This window comes from Lissotriton helveticus, chromosome 4_1, assembly GCF_964261635.1.
Source record: "Lissotriton helveticus chromosome 4_1, aLisHel1.1, whole genome shotgun sequence".
Classification (NCBI taxonomy): Eukaryota; Metazoa; Chordata; class Amphibia; order Caudata; family Salamandridae; genus Lissotriton; species Lissotriton helveticus.
Genome location: NC_136063.1, coordinates 22,648,678 through 22,670,202, shown reverse-complemented (window position 1 = coordinate 22,670,202; position 21,525 = coordinate 22,648,678). Strand labels below are relative to the sequence as shown.

The window sequence follows — 21,525 nt, the reverse complement described above, 5'->3', positions numbered from 1 at the left end:
CTCTAAATTTCCAAAACTAAAAGTAATATCTGTTATTCCCCTCACTTCTTTGAGACAAAGTACAGGAGACCCACACGCATTCTCAGCACAGAGGGTTTTTTTATACAGCGCTGCCGCGTAGGATCCCCAGAATTTGTGCTAGATGTTTTATGTGATTGTCTGAACTGCACGAAGCAATTCACCACTCTGGCTCTATTGTTGAATGTCAGCACCCTGTGGCACAGCCACAGACAGGGTCTGTTTTCCTATCTTACTTATTTTACGGGTCATCAAGGCTCAACAAACAACCAGGATCTGGCTTCTTTTTTCCTTGTGAAACAGCTTTGGTGAATTGGCACAACATGACCTGTTGGGGTGACTGATGTATGGCTTTCTTGTTGCTCTCTTGCAAATACTGTGTGGCTGAAATATATATGAAGCATTTCTGTCAACCTATTGTATCACATGTTACCGTGTTGAAGTCCACCCTGCAACCCATCTGTCTGGTATACTTGAACAGTTATTTGTAAGGCGTTTAGAACTAGCTGCTACACACAACTCAACCATGGGAAACAGCAATAGTAAAAAGAATTTAGATACGGCTCAGCCAGCCCCACCCAAGAACTCACCTGCATATATAGTGGGTATAAATAGAGGCTTAAGCTCAATTATGTACACACACAAGTGGCACGATCTCACATCTAAAAACCCGGATCTACAGTTCCCATGTAACGGCACATATGACATGGCAAAATGTTCATATTTGCGCCAGATGTTGAATTTAATGTGAAAGAAGGTTAGAAGCCTGGAATGGGAGGCGTACTATGGTTGGGACTGTGTGTTAAGTGAGATGCGTTCAACCTGCGCAGTCAAATCAAAGGTCCACAGTGAAATTATGGAAATTAAAAAGAAAGTATTACAGGCAAAACTCGAGGGCAGATGGAGAAAACATCAGCTAGACGTAGTAGGCATATTCCCAATCATCCAAGTTAAAGAAGAAAAGAAGGTAGAAGGTGGGGCAAGGGTGGAGTACCAACTCCTAGAAGATATTCTCTTGGGATGCCTGGGATGCAATTCACCGCTGCCTGTATCTGAGCCAGAACACACTGAGCTAACTCCCGGGGAAAGGGAGGCAGCCATAACCTTTGTACGCAGAGCATTAAAAGATAAGGTTGCGAGACCGGAATTGGACGCTGTCCAAGACCTGGGTACTCAGAAACTAATGAGAGACACAGCAGTCCAAGCTGCTTCAGAATACAACGATAAGAAACATAGCATTCTCAAAAAATGTGTTAAGAAACAAGTTAAAATACCTAAATTAATAGACAGACAGTGGCAGCAATTATTTGAGGATGAATCACAGGATGATTCATTCAGCCAGTCACAGTGGCACTCATTAATATGGGATGTATTTAAATATGTCCACCACACAGAACACGACATTTAGACCTTAGAGCAGTGTTTGGCAGACAAAGAGGCAACTCCAGAGAGCAAAAGAAGAGGCAGTTTGGGGGGAGGGGTGGGAGGAGCTTCTGCATCCACTCCAAACTCACCAAAATTGATACTAAAGAGCAACTCTTTAAATTGTAAAGCACTATTACAGCGGCTCGTGAAGGGCTCACTAACAGTGGACTCATTTATACAAACACAGGGTAGAAAGTATTTAGAGAAAACACTGTCTTTAGCACGAGCAGAGTTAATGAACAAAGGACCTCAGGCCCATTTAGCATATGCTAAACAAGCCAACACCCAGACAACCACAGGTAGCCGTGCCCAACTACCAGCACAATATGATTGGGAAGTAGGGAAGTTCAGATTCACAGACTCAGATATAATAACATGGGAGGAGTCTAAGTTGCAGGACACGCTTAAATATGCTATAGAAAAATTACAACAATGGAAACAGCTAATAAACACATGTGCAGTAATTGACGTAGCCCACTCCCTTGCCCACTCCATCACCACGGCCAACACAACAGACTCCTCCACCACAACAGAAGTCCTATCGCTTATCATGCCCCTACGGGAGATACCGCCACCACCTGGCAGTGCGCCAAATGATTTAGCATATGCTTATGTCCCATGGTCAAGGCAGGACATTAACTGTTTCAGTAGAGACTTCCCCAAGCTCAGAGAGGAACCCTGAAAGTAGTATGAGGAGTTACAGAGAATGTCTGCCTTAGGGAGGTTACTATGGAGAGATCTTGGTAGGTTGTTTAATATCATTATCCCAAAAGACCTTTGGGAAGACTAGAAAGGGAAGGTCGGGTGGCCAGATGTGGAGCCAAAGAGGGGCAAGGGAGGGAGTGCCAGGTCCAGAAATAGATGAGTTATATAAGAAGGTGGTAGAACACTTGAAGGAGAAGGTACCTGAAGATAGGGTTGATTGGAGCAAAATTACCAGTACTAAACAGGAGAAGGATGAAAGTGTGAATACATACTTTGACCGCATCCTGCAAGTGTATAGGCAGAACAGTGGATTGAAAAACCCCATGGGGGATGCAATGCCCGCCCTGATAACTACATTTGTACAAGGTCTCACACCACCTATCAGAACACACTTGCAAACTTCTTTTGTCTGCTGGCAGCAGGAACCTATAGAAAAAGTGCTGTAGGCGGCTAAATACTGCTCAGATTTCCAGTCTAGTGCGCAGGTGATGGAGACAGAAAAATTAAAGAAAGAAAAAGTGAGGCTAATGGTGGCACAAGAACGGTTTTACAGCAATAACAGGAGAAGGGAAAGGAGCAGAGGAGGGGCACTAGGCGCAGGAAAACAACAGGCAAGTAGTGCACCTTCCATACCCCGCAGATCTGCCTCCCTGCTACCACAAGGAACAGCATGTAGATTCACACAATATTTGAGAGAATTAAACAAAATAGTGTGGCCCTCTTTCCCAGTGGTACCAAACACAGCAACAATACTATCCAACATCCCAGTGACAGCCACCACCTTAACAGTGATGGATCTTAGCTCCGCCTTCTTTACCATCCCCTTGCACCCGGACAGCCAACATCTCTTCTCCTTTAGTTTTAGACAGAAGAGACTTTGTTGGACAAGGCTCATGCAGGGCTATACCGAGTCACCCTCCATCTTCACGCATGCCTTAAAAGCAGATTTAGACTCCCTGGTACTAAAGGAGGGATCCACGATTATCCAGTATATTGACGATTTACTAGTGGCCTCGCCTTCGAGGTAAGCGTGTGTAAAATACACCATCACTGTTCTGTGCCACTTAGCACTAAAGGGATACTGTCAGGACACAAGTCGGATCAACCACACAGTGCGCTTTTCCAACATCAGCGCGAGTATTCCGCTACAAGATCTACAGTCCCCAAGATCGCCACCTTGGGAACTACAATACCCGGAGACCATTGCGCGGAGCATGCGCAGATCCTGCCGATACAAAACGGACCGCGGACGCTATGGACGGCGTCGGATATTCAGCGTTTGTGTTTAAGACACCCCTCGCGCTTCCTCTCGAGGTGAGGTTTTTGCTCTTTGGATTCTTTCCATGTGTACCTGGGGATAGCTGAGTTAGGTAAGCGGCTGCTACCTATCAGCAGGAGGTCCCGTTGTTCGCTGTCGGAACTCAGCGCTTTGTTGACACCAGTCTCCGCTCGAGGGTTATTCGAGCGTGTTAACGACAAAGACCAACATTGCTTTACCAGTCCCCGCTCGAGGGTTATTTGAGCGTGTTAACGCCAAAGACAAACTTTGTTTTACCAGTACCCGCTCGAGGGTAATCGAGTGTGTGAATGCCACAGAAACAACGTTGTTGCACCAGTCCCCGCTCGAGGGTATTCGAGCAGGAAATGTGCCAAGAAGCATATTTGCCATTACGATATTTTGTTGCCCTCTGTTGGAGAGTGTCGGGACTGACACTCATGCGGGGGACGATACACGCTAGTATTGAGGTCTAGAAAAACAGCATAAACCCAGAGAGCTATCCGAGTGGCATTGTCAGCCACTTCTTAGCACAGTGCCCTCCATTGGGGAATGCCGGGACCGGCATTCATGCGGAGGACGGTGCGTGCGTTATAAGCTACTGTGTTCTCTGAGTTACGTTGGGTGAGATCAACCCAGCAACTGACCTTAGCTGTGAACTACTGCCTCATACCGTGTTTAGGTTCATTAAACCTGGTTTGCTCAACATAACCACTTCTTTGGTTCTTCTTTTCTGTACTGACAGAGGTCGGCAGATAAGGTTTCCTCTAGTTATCCGATCCTGAGGGACCCAGGAGATTACAGATACAAAGTCTCCCCAAAGAAGTTACAGTTTTGCCTCGCCTCTGTGAAGTACCTAGGCCATGAGTTAACAGAAGGAACAAGAAAACTGATGCCAGACAGAATTTCAACAATAACCCATTTTCCCAGACCCCGCACTCAGAAGGAGGTTAGGGCATTCTTAGGGGATGCAGGGTACTGTAGTCACTGGGTACAGAATTTCTCTCTCATTGCAAAACCCTTACAGGAACTCACACACAAATACATACCTGACACTGTACCCTGGTCACAAGAATGTGAGACAGCCTTCAATGAGCTGAAAAGAGGATTGAGGGAAGCACCAGCACTAGGCATACCGGACGATAGCAAGGATTTTCACATGTTTTGTCACGAGAAGGGAGGTTGCTCAATGGGGGTCTTGGCTCAGAAACATTGAGCCTTATACCGCCCAGTGGCTTATTACTCTGCCACGCTAGACCCAGTGGACTCAGGGCTCCCGCCGTGTCTGAAAGCAGTGGCAGCTGCAGCACTTGCCGTGGAACAGTCAGACAACTTAGTGTTAGGACACACACTAATCCTACACGTTCCACATGCAGTGGACACACTTCTCACATCCACCAAAACACAGCATCTCACCAATGCACGCCTCACCAGGTATGAGTTGGTACTCTTGACACCAAACATTATCATCACCATTACCAACTGAACATGAGTTGGAGGATTTTGATTCAGATGATTCCTTTCATGATTGTGCCTTGGCCATAGATAAGCACATTAAGATACGCCCAGACCTTAAAGATACACCATTCCCAGATGCTCAAGGAGATTTGTTTGTAGATGGGTCATGCTTAAGGGATGACACAGGAGTACTACAAGCATCCTATGCGGTGGGCACAGCTACTAAATTATTGGAAGGAGGGAGACTGACAGCAGCAAAGAGTGCACAGGCTGCCGAACTCGTGCACTTACAAGGGCATGTGCATGGGCTGAAGGAAAGAAAGTGAATATATACACGGACAGCCAGTATGCCTTTGGGGTGGTCCATGACTTTGGCCAGCTGTGGTCAATGAGGGGGTTCCTTACATCAGCAGGCCAGCAGATACAACATGCACAATTGATTTGTGACCTCCTCCAAGCGCTGCTACTACCTTTCAAAGTGGCTATCATAAAATGTGCTGCCCACACTTCATCAAAAGACCCCGTTTCCAGAGGCAATGCTTTCATTGACCAAGAAGCAAAGAGAATAGCACTTACAGGCTGCCAGCTAACCATGATACAATTAGTAGACAACAGGACAGACATAAGAGAGGATAGTGGTTCATTACATTTTGACCCAATACATATTCAGATGAGTGCGGCCAACCAGGAAAAGGAGGAGTGGGCGCAACAGGGTTGCACACAAACAAAGGAGGGGCTATGGATGGGGCCTAATGGCAGGATATGTTTGCCTTCCACCATGCTCCCTTCAATGAGCAGAATGTTCCATGGGCCTTCACATGTGGGACATGATGGTATGATCAGATTGTTTTCTCAATGTTGGTATAACTCAAAATTTCGCCAGAGAGCAGAAAGGCTTTGCAAGCAAAGTTCTGTATGTGCCCAATATAACACCGGAAAAGGTACACCAATTGCGCCTGGCCACTTCCCACCTCCTCATGGGCTTTTTGAAAGCCTTCAGCTTGATTTTATAGACATGCCCCCCACCCAGACATACAAGTACATCTTAGTCGTCGTCTGTATGTTTAGCAAATGGACAGAGGCCTACCCCACCAAACATTGCGATGCACAGAGCGTGGCCAAGTGCCTACTGAAGGAACTACTGCCAAGGTTTGGGGTACCCTCTCTCCTTGCGTCTGACAATGGGCCTGCATTTGTCTCTCATGTCATAAAGGGACTATGTAAGGGGCTTGCCATAACACAGAAATTGCACTGTGCTTATCATACACCAGCAGTGGGCGCTGTTGAGAGGAAGAATGGGGTGTTGAAAAACAAAATAGCTAAAATGTGTGCGTCAACAGACCTCTCCTAGGGTAGATGCGCTGCCCTTAGCACTACTATCAATGAGATGGACACCAGACAGAGTAACAAAGCTGAGCCCACACGACATTGTGTTCGGTAGGCCAATGCACATTCCAGGACACATTTCAACAGCCCCACTGTCAGTGACAGACGATTTATTATTGTGTTACTGTAGGAAATTAACAGACATTTTACGTTACCTCCATTGTCAGGTGCTGAAGTCCCTGCCAGAAGCCGCGACTCCACCAGCCCACGATCTGCAACTAGGGGATTGGATCTGGGTCAAAGCCCACACACGGAGAAATTGCTTGCAGCCCAGATGGAGAGGACCCATGCAGGTTATTCTCACTACGGCTACAGCAGTGGAATGTGATGGTCTAACTTCATGGATTCACGTGACACATACCAAAAAAGCAACATCTGAGAACGAAGAACAGATCCAACCAACACTGGTACCAACAGCAGGGCCTCGCCAGGGATATAACCTTCGCTCCAACAAACAGAAAGCCGCAGACATAGATTAATGATTAATGAGCTGCTGCCTAAATGCAAGGGCTCAGGACTGATAGACTTCGATCTGTGTCAATACAAGCCTGCGGACAATGGTCCAGGATACAATTAACTATTTTGTGTCCGGGGAGAGATATAAGTGCAACATTAACATTACTTATCCCAAGGCCACTCTTGCTCAGTGAGCTAATAAGACTGATTTTTAATGAAATTTCCTTTCCAACGGGCCCAGAGCAAGTCCCTGAGCAAGAATTAACAGATCTATGTTTTGACATTCTCAATGGTGCCATTTTTGTGATAGAAAGCACTGGTTCTAGCATTATTCAAAACCTTGAACATTCTCCATCGTGCCGTTTTTGCAACAGAGGCAAAAAAACACAAAAGTGCCCACACTCTCTTTGTTTATACTATACTTTTCATACGGACCAAATAAAAGTTCATTAAATCTGGTCAGGTATTTTTATTTTTACCTGTCACTTCTATTTTTGAGCAAAAACTTTTTTGTAGGGTTTCTTTCTAGGCAAGAAAGGTTTACATATGTACAATACACGAAAATCACTATTTACACATCTAAAACTATTACATATAAAACAGAACGAACATTGTGCAAATTACAAATGAAGCAAAGAAACATCCAAATGACAATAGACAATACAAATTTCTTTTTTTCAATATGTCCACATCGATTTCATTCAAGATTTATACAAAGCAAACGTCAATTAACAAAAGCAAAAAAACAAATGGCTATTTTTCATAGCACTGTTGTGTGATGTCTGGCTCTTGTCGGTGTGCCGACGCATTTCAGGTTCTGGTAATCAATTCCCAAACCCTCATCAGGGCTTTATTATTTATCTGTATAGGATGCAAGAAAACAATAAAGTTTTTTTTTTTTTTTTTTTGAGTGACATAAATATTTTATTTGTGGAAACTGCAAATGCATTCCTTCATAGGAATAGGACAACTCACAGTAAGAAGTGTTGGTTCCCTTTCAAGGAGATTTAAAAAGAATGAATGCTTTAAAAAGAATGAATATTATGAGCATACAGGATACTCAAATCTTCTCCAAACCGCAAAATCATTTTAAATAAAATGGTCTTTGAGCCTTAAGGATTTAGTTTCGGAAATTGAGTACAGCAAATTCTGAATTTGTCTTGCTCGCCTTGCTTCCATCAACATCTTCCGAGATAGTTCTTTGGCTGCCTGTTGCTCTGCATGTTTCTGTAACCTTTTTCTCCTGAGCCACTGTTTGAATGCTTGTTCACACTCTTCTTTTCCATGCATGCTGTCTGCTTCTTCTTCTTGCCTTTTTAATTCTTCCATCTGCTTTTCTCTCAGCTGCTCAGTCTGTTTTTTCCTGAGCCATACTTGATAAGCTCCGTCTGGATCTCTTTCCTCATTCCTGTTATTCATCTCTTCCATCTCTTTAGCCTCCTGTATTCTTTTCTCTTCAAAAAGCTGCTCTTTTTTCTTGTGAAGCCAAGCTCTGAATGCCGTTTCATTCTCTTTTCTTTTTTGCTCTTCTTCTTCTCTTTTGCGTGCTTCCATCTCTTTCCGTTGTTCATTTTTCAGTTTTTCGATCTTCTCTTTCCGTTCTTTTTGTTGAGGTGAAAGTGAAAACGTTGAATTTCGTTGTGGCATATCTGCAGACTGCACCCTTCTGGGAGATTTTCTTCTTCCTTTAATTGCATGGTTGGCAGAGGTTGGTCGAACTCTGGGATTAGGTGGTGGCTGCGGTAAATAAGAAACAACTTCTACCGGTGGTTTTAAAGTGCTTGAATGCAGCAGCATTAGATTCTCCTCTTTTTTGGGTGTGGGACTGTCAAGAGCATTTCCATGCAAGGATTTTGGTGATATTATTGGTGCTTCATTTACGCCAGTCCCACCATCTATCTTAGGTAAAAAGCTCTGGCTCTCAATATCACGTAAACTCATGAGCTCAAACTTTCCGTCTTTCTCTACGAGAACCTTTCCATCTTTGTTCTAAGTGGAGCCAAGCGAGTGGCAGCTGCGCGGGGGTGAGGGGAGCAGAGGCGGAGGAAGAGCAGGCTTAGGAGCCCGCCGCGCGCGGTACCCGGCGGACCCTACCACCCTCAGCCGGAGGACGCTCGGCCAGGGTGATTAGAAGAATGGCCCAAGCAAGTAAAAATGAAGAGCCCCGCGAAGCTGAAGAAAATGTGGACTATGAAGATGATTTTGAAAAAGACCTCGATTAGTTAATTAACGAAGACAAAGACAACCATCAGGACACCAAGAGCCAAGATGAAGATATTGATGCAAAAATTGACAAAGAATTGCAAGAGGATGAAAACCATGAACTATTGAAAGTGAACCAACAACATGATCCAAATCCATTGACAGAGGAAAATCTTTCAAAGGAAGTCATCTCAGACTCGGGGACATTCTTAAATTCCCTAAACTCAGAATCACATTCCAGCTCTGAAGCAGCTCTGCAAGACACTCAACCAGATGACCTGCCTCTACCAGATGGTGATTTCAGTGATCAAGCTGAAGAAGCAAAACGCTACATTGCAGAAAAGATTGAAATGGCAAACAGGCAGCTGGAGTACGAGAAGCCAGTAGATGACAAAAGAGAAAGAAAACTAAAGTTCAAGGATAATCTGATCGATTTAGAAGTTCCACCACTAGAATTTGATGAAAACGATAGAGAATATAGTTACAGTGAAGATGATTCATTAAGTAAGATGTCAGAACTTAATATACACGATGAACAAAAAGAGGAAAATTCATCTCTTCTTCAAAATGACTCTAATGATGAAAACAATAAAGTTTTATTGACAACCTGTACGCCTCATGTCTACCACTACTATTTGATTTGTAATAACTTGTACATAGTTGCTTTCGAATCAGGTGGGGGATATAATTCACGTTTCTCATTTGGGGCGCGCTACTTGGTGGGTCTCTGAGTAAAACTAAAAATAAGAGGATAAAGCTCAAATCATGTCAGGGTACAAAATGAGGCATAACCTCTCATAATAATTAATTTCTAGTGCACCCAAATTACATATCTCCATGTGCACACAGCAGCGCCGATGGAGGAGGAGGACAAAGGTGAGGCCGCTCTTTTTCACAATCCTATTTGAAAAAATGCGACAAAACTATTGTAATGCCTGGAAAGGTGTATAAATTACTACACATTATGTTCATGAATTAAGGAGTGGCACATACCTCATGTACTTGTCTCGATTTATTTGAGAAGTATTTTAGTCCGCACCTTGGCGGAAGCTGTTCAATCCTGCAAGAACCTGTCCAAGTATACAAAAACTAATTTGAGCATACGATCGCAAAAAAACGCTTGAATCAACAGCGTTGAACAAATACATCTTTGTAAGGAAGCTAGCATACCTGTTTTATGAATTACCAGGCTGCTCTTTTTTCTCTTTTCAAACTTCCTAACGCCCCAGTCAGGGCCGTATCTGAAAACGACTCTCTCTCTCGAGCACTCTGTGTAAACACAAATTAGGCATACTGTCACCCATGTGTATTTCAATGCCAAAAAATGTGTTACGGCAAGCGTTTCTCCATCTAATCGCTTACCTTACTGCCTCAATGCTGTGTGCAGTCTCGCAAGCACCCTCTGGTTCACCTGAATGATAGCGGCGGCCCTGATGGGTTGCATAAAAATCGAGCAACAGAGGTCACTGGTCCTAGACTTATTCGAGACATTAAATACAAGAGAAAAACAGTGGTTAAATACTTGGCTCTAAGGGACAGTTAGCATAGCGCCAAGAGGAAGAAGAATAAAATTAGGGTCTATTCACAAGCCCGAGTGGACCAAGAATAAACTTAGGGTCTATTCACAAGAAGATTGCATAGCATAGGAAAGGGTCAGGTTTGTTCTGAGTCATGCCGTCCACTGAAAGACACACATGTAACTGGAAAGCAGTGGTCCTTGCAATATTGTTACCCGCACCAGCAATACTAGTAACAACGATGATAATACTGTATTCTGCTGAGCTTGAAATACCACATCTTAATGGAAGAGTGGGGGATGGGAGTGATGGAGCTGAGCCAACAAAATGCCCAAAAGACTATGAACAGAATATAACAACAAACATTACTGAAATGGGGGTGGATGTGGATAAAGGGGACCAAGAAAGGTTGTGGGATACATATGAAGATAACCAATATATTGAAATGCTGAAACTATATGTGACAATTTTGAATATATCAGATTGCTATGTTTGCACACCCCTGGCCACATATGCCACACAAAGTTTGAAGTACAATGTGCTGCCTGTATCCAAATATGTAGGCTGTGTTCTTATGCGTGACATGTTACTAAGTCAACACAGCATGTCTGTGTCAGTATCAATAGGTATGACCTCATCTGAAGTACTGGCTGCTGATCCCAGCGGCAGCAATGGCTATAGCTATAGCAGAAAAACAACAGGCCCTCCTCTCAGACCTAAGATGATCCCTTGCATGAATATACAGCCAACTAAGGGAGACCTAGAGATGCTAAAAGGATTTGACAGGGCTGCTAGGAATGAGGAATGGAGAGGCCGAGCGGGCTGGGATGACATAGAGGCAGCTCACATGAAAGTGCCAAGGTTCAGGGTAGGGGAAGTTTCAGCCCCCTCCTACATCCTTAAGGATAAAAGGATAACACAAAAAAATACCGGTTTTGCCAAAAGGAGCTGCCAGAACGTGCAGTTTTTTGGAACTGCAGTCCAAAGACAACTGGAAAGAATGCATTTCATTTGGATGCACCTTCGAAGAAGTCGCTAAAGGGGAGCAGGGATGGTTTGACTGTGAAGACAGGATAAACAGGATAAAAGGCATACTACCTACCAAGGCAGTTCCCCAGATTTACATGGGGACGAGCAGCTGTAACCACACCACAAGACTAACTCGAGTTAGGAGTCGTGACAAACTGTCACCAGGTCTGGTAGGTTACAGGGGCCTTTTCTTTGTCTGTGGTCCATGGGCATACTTCTATCTGCCCCCTGGATGGTATGGAAGTTGCTACCTAGCATCCATCATCCCACAGATGACCCACTTCACAAAATTAGTGCCAGCAGAAAAGAAAGAGTTGACACTAGTTAGGGCAAAAACAACAGCCGCATGGGTAGACCACATGTTAACAGGTTGTGGGGCAATGATCCCAGTAGTAGGCAATATCTATACCTCAGAAAGGATACACCAGTTGTCCATGATGATCGAGGATCTAGCGGACTCTACCACTGATGCCTTAGGAAATATAACAGAGGAACTCACTTCCATGAGGGCAGTTGTGGTTCAGAACATGATTGCTCTCTATATCATTCTGGCCAAAGAAGGAGGAGTCTGTTCCATCATCAAGTGTCTTCCCTGGCACAGAGCCAATGCTGTGTATTCATACTGGATAACAGTGGGAATATAAATAAAGCAATAAAAAAGATCAAAGACATTGTAGATGAGGCCCATGGTATAAACACAGGAGGCTTATGGGAAGACATGATGAACTGGTTCACAGACTGGGGTTCTTGGATACTAAAGGCAATTATAATAGTGGTAGCAGCCTTTTTGACACTATGCCTCCTGATAAAAATATGCCCAGCTTGTTGTACAGTAATTTCCATCTCCTGCGCCCGCTGCCTACCCAGGAATGGTGACTCACGACACCACACCCATAAGGATGAGGATGAGGGACAGGATATGGTGAGGATAGATGGTTTCTGATTAGCATATAATTCGGTATCAGATCTGGGAATGATAAAGCAGATATTACTATGATACCAAATACATATGTTTCCAGACCTATAGTCTCCTTTGATCTACTAAAGAATTGACACCAGAAGGAATTCACAAAATGGTCGCACGATCCATTGTGTGTGTCAGTCAGCGCAAAGTGCAAAGCAACGCAAGGCTTTCCGAGAACAAACACGCCAGCTTCCAGCTAGCTATGGTAAAACCTCACATTTCAGTAATCATGTCGACATGACCTGGCCGGTCATGTCCGCGCCAAGTCCACGTATACCAGAAGCACAGATTTCACCTTTATGGAAAAACCCAAATCTGCTCTTGTAGATGGCACTTGGGGAGCAACGACAGGTTATAGACATATTTCGAGCCTTAAAAGGGTATCACACCACAATTGCCCTTCATTGATTGGAGCAGCAGTACATAGTCTGATCTAGGTTACGTATGCTATGATGCCCATCCTGTAGGGCTTGTACCTATAAAATGTCTCTGCACTGTCATACCAATTGGGCACTCAGTAAGCTTTGCTGAGGTCTCCGTGCCGCACGTATATTTGCATTCTGATTACATTCTGATTGGGTTCCCAATAAACTTTGCAAACTTGTGTGCTGAGAGCGAATTGTTTATTTCAGTGTTGTCATTTATCCTTTATTTTCACAGTTTCACAGTGAGCTTCAACATTACTGCCATGAGGAATCCCAAGGACCTTGTCCGGGCACTTGTCTCTAGAGTCCCTGCTGTGAGGCACCCCACTAACCGTGTCCAAGCACTTGTCTCAAGAGTCCCTGCCGTGAGGCCTCCCAAGGATCTTGTTGGGCGATTGCATCAAGTGTCACTGCCCTTAAGGAATCCAACGTACTTGGTCCAGGTACCTATCCCAAGAGTTGCTGCCGTGGGCTATCCCAAGGACCTCGTCAAAGCATTTGTCTCAAGTGTCCCTGTCTTGAGGCATCCAAAGGACCTTATCCGGGCACTTGTTTCAAGAGTTCCACCTGTGAGGCATACCAAGGACCTTGTCCAGGCACTTTTCTAAATATTTCCTGATGAAAGGCAACTTAAGGAACTTGTCCGGGCACTTGTCTCAAAAATGCCTGCAGTAAGACATCCCAAGGACCTTGTTTGGGCATTTCACTTTTCTCAAAAGTCCCTGTCGTGAGGCACTTGTTTCAAGAATCTCTGGTGTGAGGCATCTTAAGAACCTTGTTCAGTTACTTGTCTCAAGAGTCCCTGCCGTAAGGCAGCTCAAGGACATTGTTCAGGCACTTGTCTTGAGTCCCAGCTATGAGGCATCCCAAGGACCTTCTCCGGGCACTTGCCTCAAGAATTATACCATTGAGGCATCCCTTGTAACAAGTGTCTCTTTAATGAGGCATCCCAAGGACCTTGTCTGGGTACTTGTCTCAATACCATGTGATGCGCGATTCTTGAGTCAGGAAACAGAATTTCGGAAGTCAATCAAAATTTGGTTGTTCAACTAATACCAATACCTTCTCTCTAGCCTCACATAGCATTCAGTTTCCTAGCGCTGGAAAGCCCTCGGCCAGCCATGCGCTCTATAAATCCCAAATAATAATAGTCCTAGGAGTGAGGCATCCCAAGGACCTTTTCCGGTCACTTGCCTCCAGAGTCCCTGCTGTAGGGCATCCCAAGAACCTTTTTTGGGCAATTCCCTTGTCTCAAGAGTCCCTGCGCTAAGGCATACCAAGGACCTTGTCTGGGTACTTGTCTAAAGAATCCCTGCAGGAAGTGTCAGGGCCAGTATTTTTTCTCTATCTAAACCGCATAGGAGCATAATGACGTTAGTTCCAATGCCCTTCTCAGAACCTTCCCTGCTAGGCCTTTAACATTCAGTCACAGGTAAGTTCTAAGGAGGGAAAGGGGTTGGGGACAGAGAAGAGACAGCTTCCTGCGCTCTGCCTGTTTTGCAAGGCCTTCTTTTCTTCTTACTTTTTGCAGACCTGTATGCAATACTCTTTTAGCATATACTCTAAACTTCCTTGTGATTCACTTCTCTTTTTACATTAGAAAACTTATCTTACCAGGAGAATTTGGGAAGCCTACTGCTCTTCTTACTTCTCATATAGTTATATAGTTTGTACGAGAAGATTTTCACTTAGCTGTTTTATTTTCTTTTTCTGTTTCAGGAACGTCCTGCTGCAGTTCTTAGTTGGCGGCTATGATACAAGAGAAATCGTGGTAAGTATCTGCTTATTTATTAATCTAAGGGAGATTGTATTATTCCATACTTCATCTAACTGTACTCACTGTGGTTGAACTTCCTTTTTGATCTTTTCTGTTAATTCTGAATGTGCTGCCATAAACCTTCTTTTCCACTGAATTAACTGTGCAGCTCTATGCTAAGAATTATATTGGGAAGATGAAAGGATTCTATTGAACTTTAGTTCGGTAACTTTTATGGGTGCAACTAGGTTACAATACTGATTTCATTTGTCCCACTTGGTTAAACCTCTTATTATTTATTTGGCTTGTTTTTTCTTTACCAAATGAACTCCAAACTACACGGCACGTGGACAGGTTGTGCATGCGTTAGTTTGGTTTTTTCACTCAGCTGAGAGAAAACAGGTGGGTCAAATCTCTTTCACTTGCGTAGCTGCGGGCATTTGCAGTGAACAAAGGAACATAACCCGGTTAACCTGTAATTTATCATGTTTTGTGTACTTCCCTGACAGTACCCCCCTCCCAACGGGGTTTCCTCCGGTCGTGGTTTGGTAGGGAATTTGGCATAGAAGGCTCTAATTAATGGGGGGCATGGACATCAGTGCTTTTTTCCCAAGAACACTCATTAGGTCCATACCCTTTCACATCAATGAGGTAGAAGAGTTCATTACGAATAAATTGTGAATCTAAAATGCGTTTAACCTCATTCTCCACCTCACCATTAAGGATTAATGGATCCGGAGGAGAACTTCTACGCAAACCTGATTGAATGGGTTTGAGGAGAGAAATATGAACCCCTGGGTTAATTTTAGTTGTGCCTGGGAGGGATAATTGATAAGTGACAGCGTTGATGACCTTCTCAATGGTATAGGGACCCATAAAACGAGGCTGGAATTCACGGGAACCCATGAGTCTCAGATTTTTAGTGCTCAACCAAACCAAGTCTCCTACTTGAAGATCAGGTTCTTTTTTACATTTACGATCAGCAAAGTGTTAATAACTATCCTTCGCAATTGACAAGTTCTGGATTACAGAGTGGTGGATTAGTCATCTGTTGATCAATATCTTGACAGCTGGGAAATCTATCCTATCAAAATTAGCATGAGAATTAGGATGTCTACCCGCATTTACAAAGAAAAGAGAGTGACTAGTAGATAGATTTAAAGCGTTATTGCAGAAGAACTCCGCTGTCCATAAATGGTCAGGCCAATCACCCTCCTCATCTAACAAATAAAGCCATAGGTGTTGTTCTAGTTCTTGATTAATGCGTTCAGTCTGGCCATCAGTTTCTGGGTGAAGACTGGTAGAATAACGATTGGTCTATATTAAGGCCTTTGATGTAGGCCTTCTAAAATGTTGATAGAAACTGGGACCCCCTCTCTGAAATGACTACCATTGGAATACAATATAGGTGAATGATATGCTGATTGAAAAGTTGGGAATGTTGTTTAGCAGTGGGCGTGCCCTTGAAAGGTACAAAGTGTGCCATCTTGCTAAATTAGCCCACTACCAGAAGAATAGTTTTATAACCATAAGAAGAGGGCAGATCTACAATTAAGTCCAGGGAGATCGTGTGCCAAGGATGTGGGGAGGTTGGCATGGATTGTAGGAGACCTTTTGGAACATGCCTGTCTGGTTTTCCCCGTGCATAAATTTCACAGCCCAGAACATATTGACTAATGTCTCGGCACATGTATGGCTACCATAAACTAAGTCTAAGTAACTCTTCGGCTTTGGAGACGCCTGTGTGGCCCGCCAGAGGGTTGTCATGGCATTCTTGCCTTGCCTTCAACTGGAGTTCCTTGGTAGGTAAATACAGGGTGGTGCCATGATATGGAAGGCCGTTGTGAATGAGACGTTGAGGATCTTCTGTGACCCAGTTCTCCATCTCCAGGTCTGACATGATATTCTGAAAGTGATGCTTAGATAACTCCAATGATTTTACCTTCAGGTATGATTTTTTGATTTTTAATGACAGGAGTTTGATTTTCGGTGTCTAATCGAGAGAGTACATCAGCATTTCCATTCTTAGATCTTGGACGAAAGATGATTACGAAATCGAAGTCTGCGAAATATAGAGACCAACGCAGTTGCTGTGGCTTGAGTGTATGCTCGGATCGCAGAAAAGTCAGATTGCGGTGATCCGCAAACACCGTTGCAGTGTGTTTAGCTCCCATTAAATAGTGCCTCCAATCTTTGAAGGCATCTTTGATTGCCAAGAGTTCTTTCTCTGTAATTGTATAATTACATTCCGCTGGATTGAGCTTACGGGAGCGATACGCCACTGGGTGTAACTGTCCCGTATCTTTGTGCCTATATGAAAGTATTTCTCCGATGGCCAGATCCGAAGCATCTGTCTCCAGATAGAAAGGCTCGGAGTGATCTGCATAAAGTAAAACAGGTGCTGTGGTGAAGCTGTCCTTCGTCGATTTGAAGGCATCTTCAGCTTCTTCGGACCATTTAAACAGAACTCCTTTCTTTAGAAGTCGAGTTAAAGGAAGACTCTTCTGGGAGAGTCCTTGAATGAATCAGGGGTAAAAGTTGGTAAATCCAATAAAGCTTTGAACCTCCTTGACACTGGTAGGAGATTTCCACTCTGTTATAGCCTTCACCTTCTGCTCGTCCATTCTCACACCTGCAGGTGATAATACGAAGCACAGGAATTTCACTACTCTGTGTTGAACAGTCATTTCTTCAGTTTAACGTATAGCGAGTTTTCTCGTAAATGTTGTAAAACAGCTCAGACCTGGTTTTGAGGAACTTTGACTGAGTCAGAATAAATTAGTATGTCATCGATGTATACTATGACGCATCGATCAATAAATTTGCTTAGGACATCGTGGATGAAGTACTGGTAGGCAGCTGGTGCGATGCAAAGACTGTACGGAATGACCAGATACTCGGGAAGGCCTGAAGTCCTGAACGCGGTCTTCCACTCGTCGCCTTCCCAAAGCCTGATCAAATGGTAATGCTCCTCGTAGATCTAGACGGGTGTATATCTTTGCTTTCTTCACCTGATCAATCAGTACGGAAATTAGGGGTAACTGGCAATAATTCTTAATTGTTATCCTGTTAATCGCCCTAAAGTCAATACAAGTCCTGAGAAACCCCCCTTTCTTTGGTACAAAAAGGGTAGGAGACAGATGACTCAGATGGTCAGGCAAGGTATTCCTTTAAGTCAATGTTCTCTTTCTCTATCAAGGCGTAGACCCTGCTGCTCGACAAATTAGCCACTGGTTCAAGATTCATTTTACAATCGATAGCGAAGCGATAGCGTCTCAGTCTTCACCTCATCAAAAACATCTGCAAAGTCTTGATACTCTTCTGGTACAATAGTAGTTTGTATAACACACACCGATCCTCCATTTTCACATAACTGAGCGACTGCACTAGGTTGAGTGAGATTTATTGGGGAATCAAAACATTTCCTATGTAATATTCCGAATTTATTTGAATGGTTTGAGCTCCCTAATCAATTTGTGGGTTGTGCTCCATGAATCTATTGGAATTGGGGGGCATCTATTAAGTTGAACTGCAAGTTTTCTTGATGTCTTTCTACTGTATTCATGTACACCAATTCTGTATGACTGGTTATGGGCCCTGGAGTTAAATCAGGACCATCCACTGCTCTGACCTTTTTCAATATTCTCCTTTTTGATTGCCTGTAGTCCAATTTGACTAGCAAATTTATGATTGCAGTAATTGCCTGTTGCTCCAGAATCTACCATAACCATAATTCCTGCCAAAACATTATCCCTGAATCTTAATGTCACAGTCATAACCAAATGGGGTGAGGAGACTTGTAGAGTGTTTGCCAACTGTTGATTCTGTGGAGTTGTTCATTCATTCGTATCCACCAGTCCAACTCAGGTGGTGCCACTAGTTTTCCTTTTCCTTCGCTGGCAATTTAGGTCTCTTTATACAATTCTTGACAAAATGTCCACTTCCACGGCAATACATGCACAACGTATTCTGTCTTCTCCTGTCTCTCTCCTCTTCCGAGAGTGGACCTCTGACAACACCAATCTGCATGGGTTCTACTCCAGAAGAACTCTCCACAGCCCATGTGGACTCGATTTTTACCCGATCAAAACGAGGAACTACTTTCCACTTGCTTTGTCGATAATCAATTTCTAGGGTTAAGTCCACTAATTCGGAGATGTCAGTAGGACAATTTGGAATTTGAGACAAAGCGTCTTTCAGTTCCTCTTGCAATCCTCCATAAAATACAGCTGCTCTTTTTTCTTTGGGCCAGTTGGTTTAGACCACCAGTTTGTTAAATTGGGCCAAGTATGACACAAGTTCTCAATTTCTCCATTTTAGCTCCAACACCTCGTTGTCTGAAGACTGTGTTGCCATTCTCCTATCAAAAATTTGGAGAAATTCTTTCTTGAATTTGTCTAGATTGTAGCAAATAGGATCATCCTTGGTAACAAGTGGCATAGACCAGGAAGCGGCATCCCCACTTAGATAGGAGACGATGAAAGCTACCTGGGATTAAGCATCGGGGATAATCGTTTGGCGGCACATAAAATGCAGAGAGCATTGTGTTATAAAAAATGTGTGCTTTGTACGGGTCTCCATTAAACCTATCCGGAGGGGCAAGATGAATTACTGTGGATAGTGGGAGGCTACGCGTGTAAGACTTGTGTCAGGCGCTTGGGTGAGTGAGATTGGAAGGAGGAAAAACCTACTGTGAGCCCTGACAGTCCCAGTTGTGAGTCATCCCAAGGACTCTTTCAAGATACTTGTCTCAAGAGTCCCTGCCATACTTCATCCCAAAGACCTTGTCCGGGAACTTGTCTCAACAGTACCAGCTGTAAGGTATCCCAAGGGCCTTGTCTGGGCACCTCTCTCAAGAGTCCCTGCCGAAACGCTTCCCAAGGACCTTGTTGATGCACTAGTCTCAAGAGTCCCTGTGATAAGGTATTCCAAGGACCTTGTTCAGGTACTTGTCTCAATAGTCCTAGCCGTGAGGCATCCAAAAGACCTTGTCCAGACACTTCTCTCAAGAGTCCAAGCGGTAGGCATCCCAAGGATCTTGTCCCGGCACTTGTCACAAGTGTCCCTGCCGTAAGGCATCCCAAAGACTTTGACTGGGCACTTTTCACAAGCGTCCCTGCCAGAAGGCATCCCAAGATCCTTGCTCAGGCACTTGTCTCAAGAGCCCCTTCTCAGAGGCATCCCAAGGTCCTAGTCACGGCCCTTGTCTCAAGAGTCCCTGTAGAGGTCATCGGCTCACCCAGCGCACCTCAACCCAGCTGCTCGTCCCTGAGTTATGGCCAAAGCCCTCCAGACAACACCATAGGGTCTTTCTCCTGTGTCTCTTGCACCCTCTGACAACCTCTGCATGCACCACACACAACACACACTGCAAACACCAAACACCCGATCACACTCTCACAAGCCCCACTGCTCCCCTATGCCGCGTCCTTCCAAACACACCCTCACTCACCTTTACTGCCTGTACTTACCGTGCACATTGCCTCTGTTACTGTACCTACTCTGCTACTCCCTCTGCTAAAGAGGTCAGAGGGGCAACGTATATTCACCCTTCACTTGCCCTCTGTTACAGATGGCGACACAGACTGTTTGTTCCCTGCACATCCCTTCTGTTACAGATGTCAGAGTCACAAACTGGACGTACCCTGCACATCCCCTCTGTTATAAATGTGGGAGTCACAGACTACAGTACCCTACACATCGCCTCTGTTACAAATGTCGGAGTCACAGACTGCATGTACCCTGCACATCCCCTGTCCTACATTTTTCAGAGTCACAAACTGTATGTACCAAACACATCTGATCTGTTATTAATATCGGAGTCACAGACTGTTTGTACCTTGCATACGTCCTCTGTTGCTGTGCCTACACACCACATGTAGCCTGCACATCTCCTATGTTACAAATATCAGAGTCACAGGTTGCACGTAACCTGCACACACCCTCCGTTACAAATGTGGGAGTCACAGACTACAGATACCCTACACATACCCTCCGTTATAGATATCAGTTACAGACTGCAAGTACCCTGTACATTCATTCTTTTACAGATGTTGGAGGCACAGGCTTCATGTACCCGCATATCTCCTCTATTACAGAAGTAGGAGTCACAGACTGCATGTACTCTACACATTCCCTGAGTTACAGATGTCAGAGTTACTGACTGCATGCACCCTGCACATCACCTGTGTCACAGTTTAAAGTCACAAACGTTATGGTCCACATACATCTGATCTGTGATAGATATGGGTGTCACATACTGTTTGTGCCTTGCATTCCCCCTCTGTCACTGTGCCTTCACTGCACATTCTCTCTGCTACATATGTCAGATTAACAGACTATATGTACTTTGCACATCTCCTATGATACATATATCAGTTTCACAGGTTGCACGTACCCTGCACACACCCTCCGTTACAAATGTGTGAGTCACAGACTGCACGAAACCCTGAACATTCCTTCAGTTATGGATGTTAGAGTCACAGACTGCATGTACCCTACACATTCTCTGTGTTACAGATGTTGGAGTCACAGACTGCATGTACCCTACACATTCCCTCTGTTACAGATGTTCGAGTCACAGACTGCATTTACCCTACACATCCACTGTGTTACAGTTTTCAAAGTCACCAACTGTACGTACCATGCACAACTCCTCTCTTACAGGTATCAGAGTCACAGGTTGCATGTACATTGCACACACCTTCTGTTACAAATGTGGGAGTCGCAGACTGCACGAAACCCTGAACATCCCTTCAGTTACAGATGTTGGAGTCACAGACTGCATGTACCCCGCACCTCTCCTCCATTACAAATGTGGGAGTCACAGACTGCATGTACCCTACACATCCCCTCCGTTATAGATATCAGAGTCACAGACAAAACATTCCTTCTGTTACAGGTGTTAG

At 44.3% G+C, this 21,525-nt stretch overlaps 2 protein-coding genes across 2 annotated transcripts in view; both read right to left on the bottom strand.

Moving 5' to 3' along the window:
• LOC144827828 (phospholipase A2 inhibitor and Ly6/PLAUR domain-containing protein-like) overlaps positions 1-21,525 on the bottom strand; it is a 103,592-nt gene that overhangs the window by 64,362 nt on the left and 17,705 nt on the right. The gene's annotated exons all lie outside the window — the stretch shown is intronic.
• LOC144826804 (coiled-coil domain-containing protein 181-like) lies at positions 7,639-8,710 on the bottom strand (the record flags this gene model as incomplete). The annotated part of the gene is made up of 1 exon (XM_078685302.1): positions 7,639-8,710. A coding segment is annotated over one exon (897 nt), but the record flags the coding sequence as incomplete, so codon positions are not given.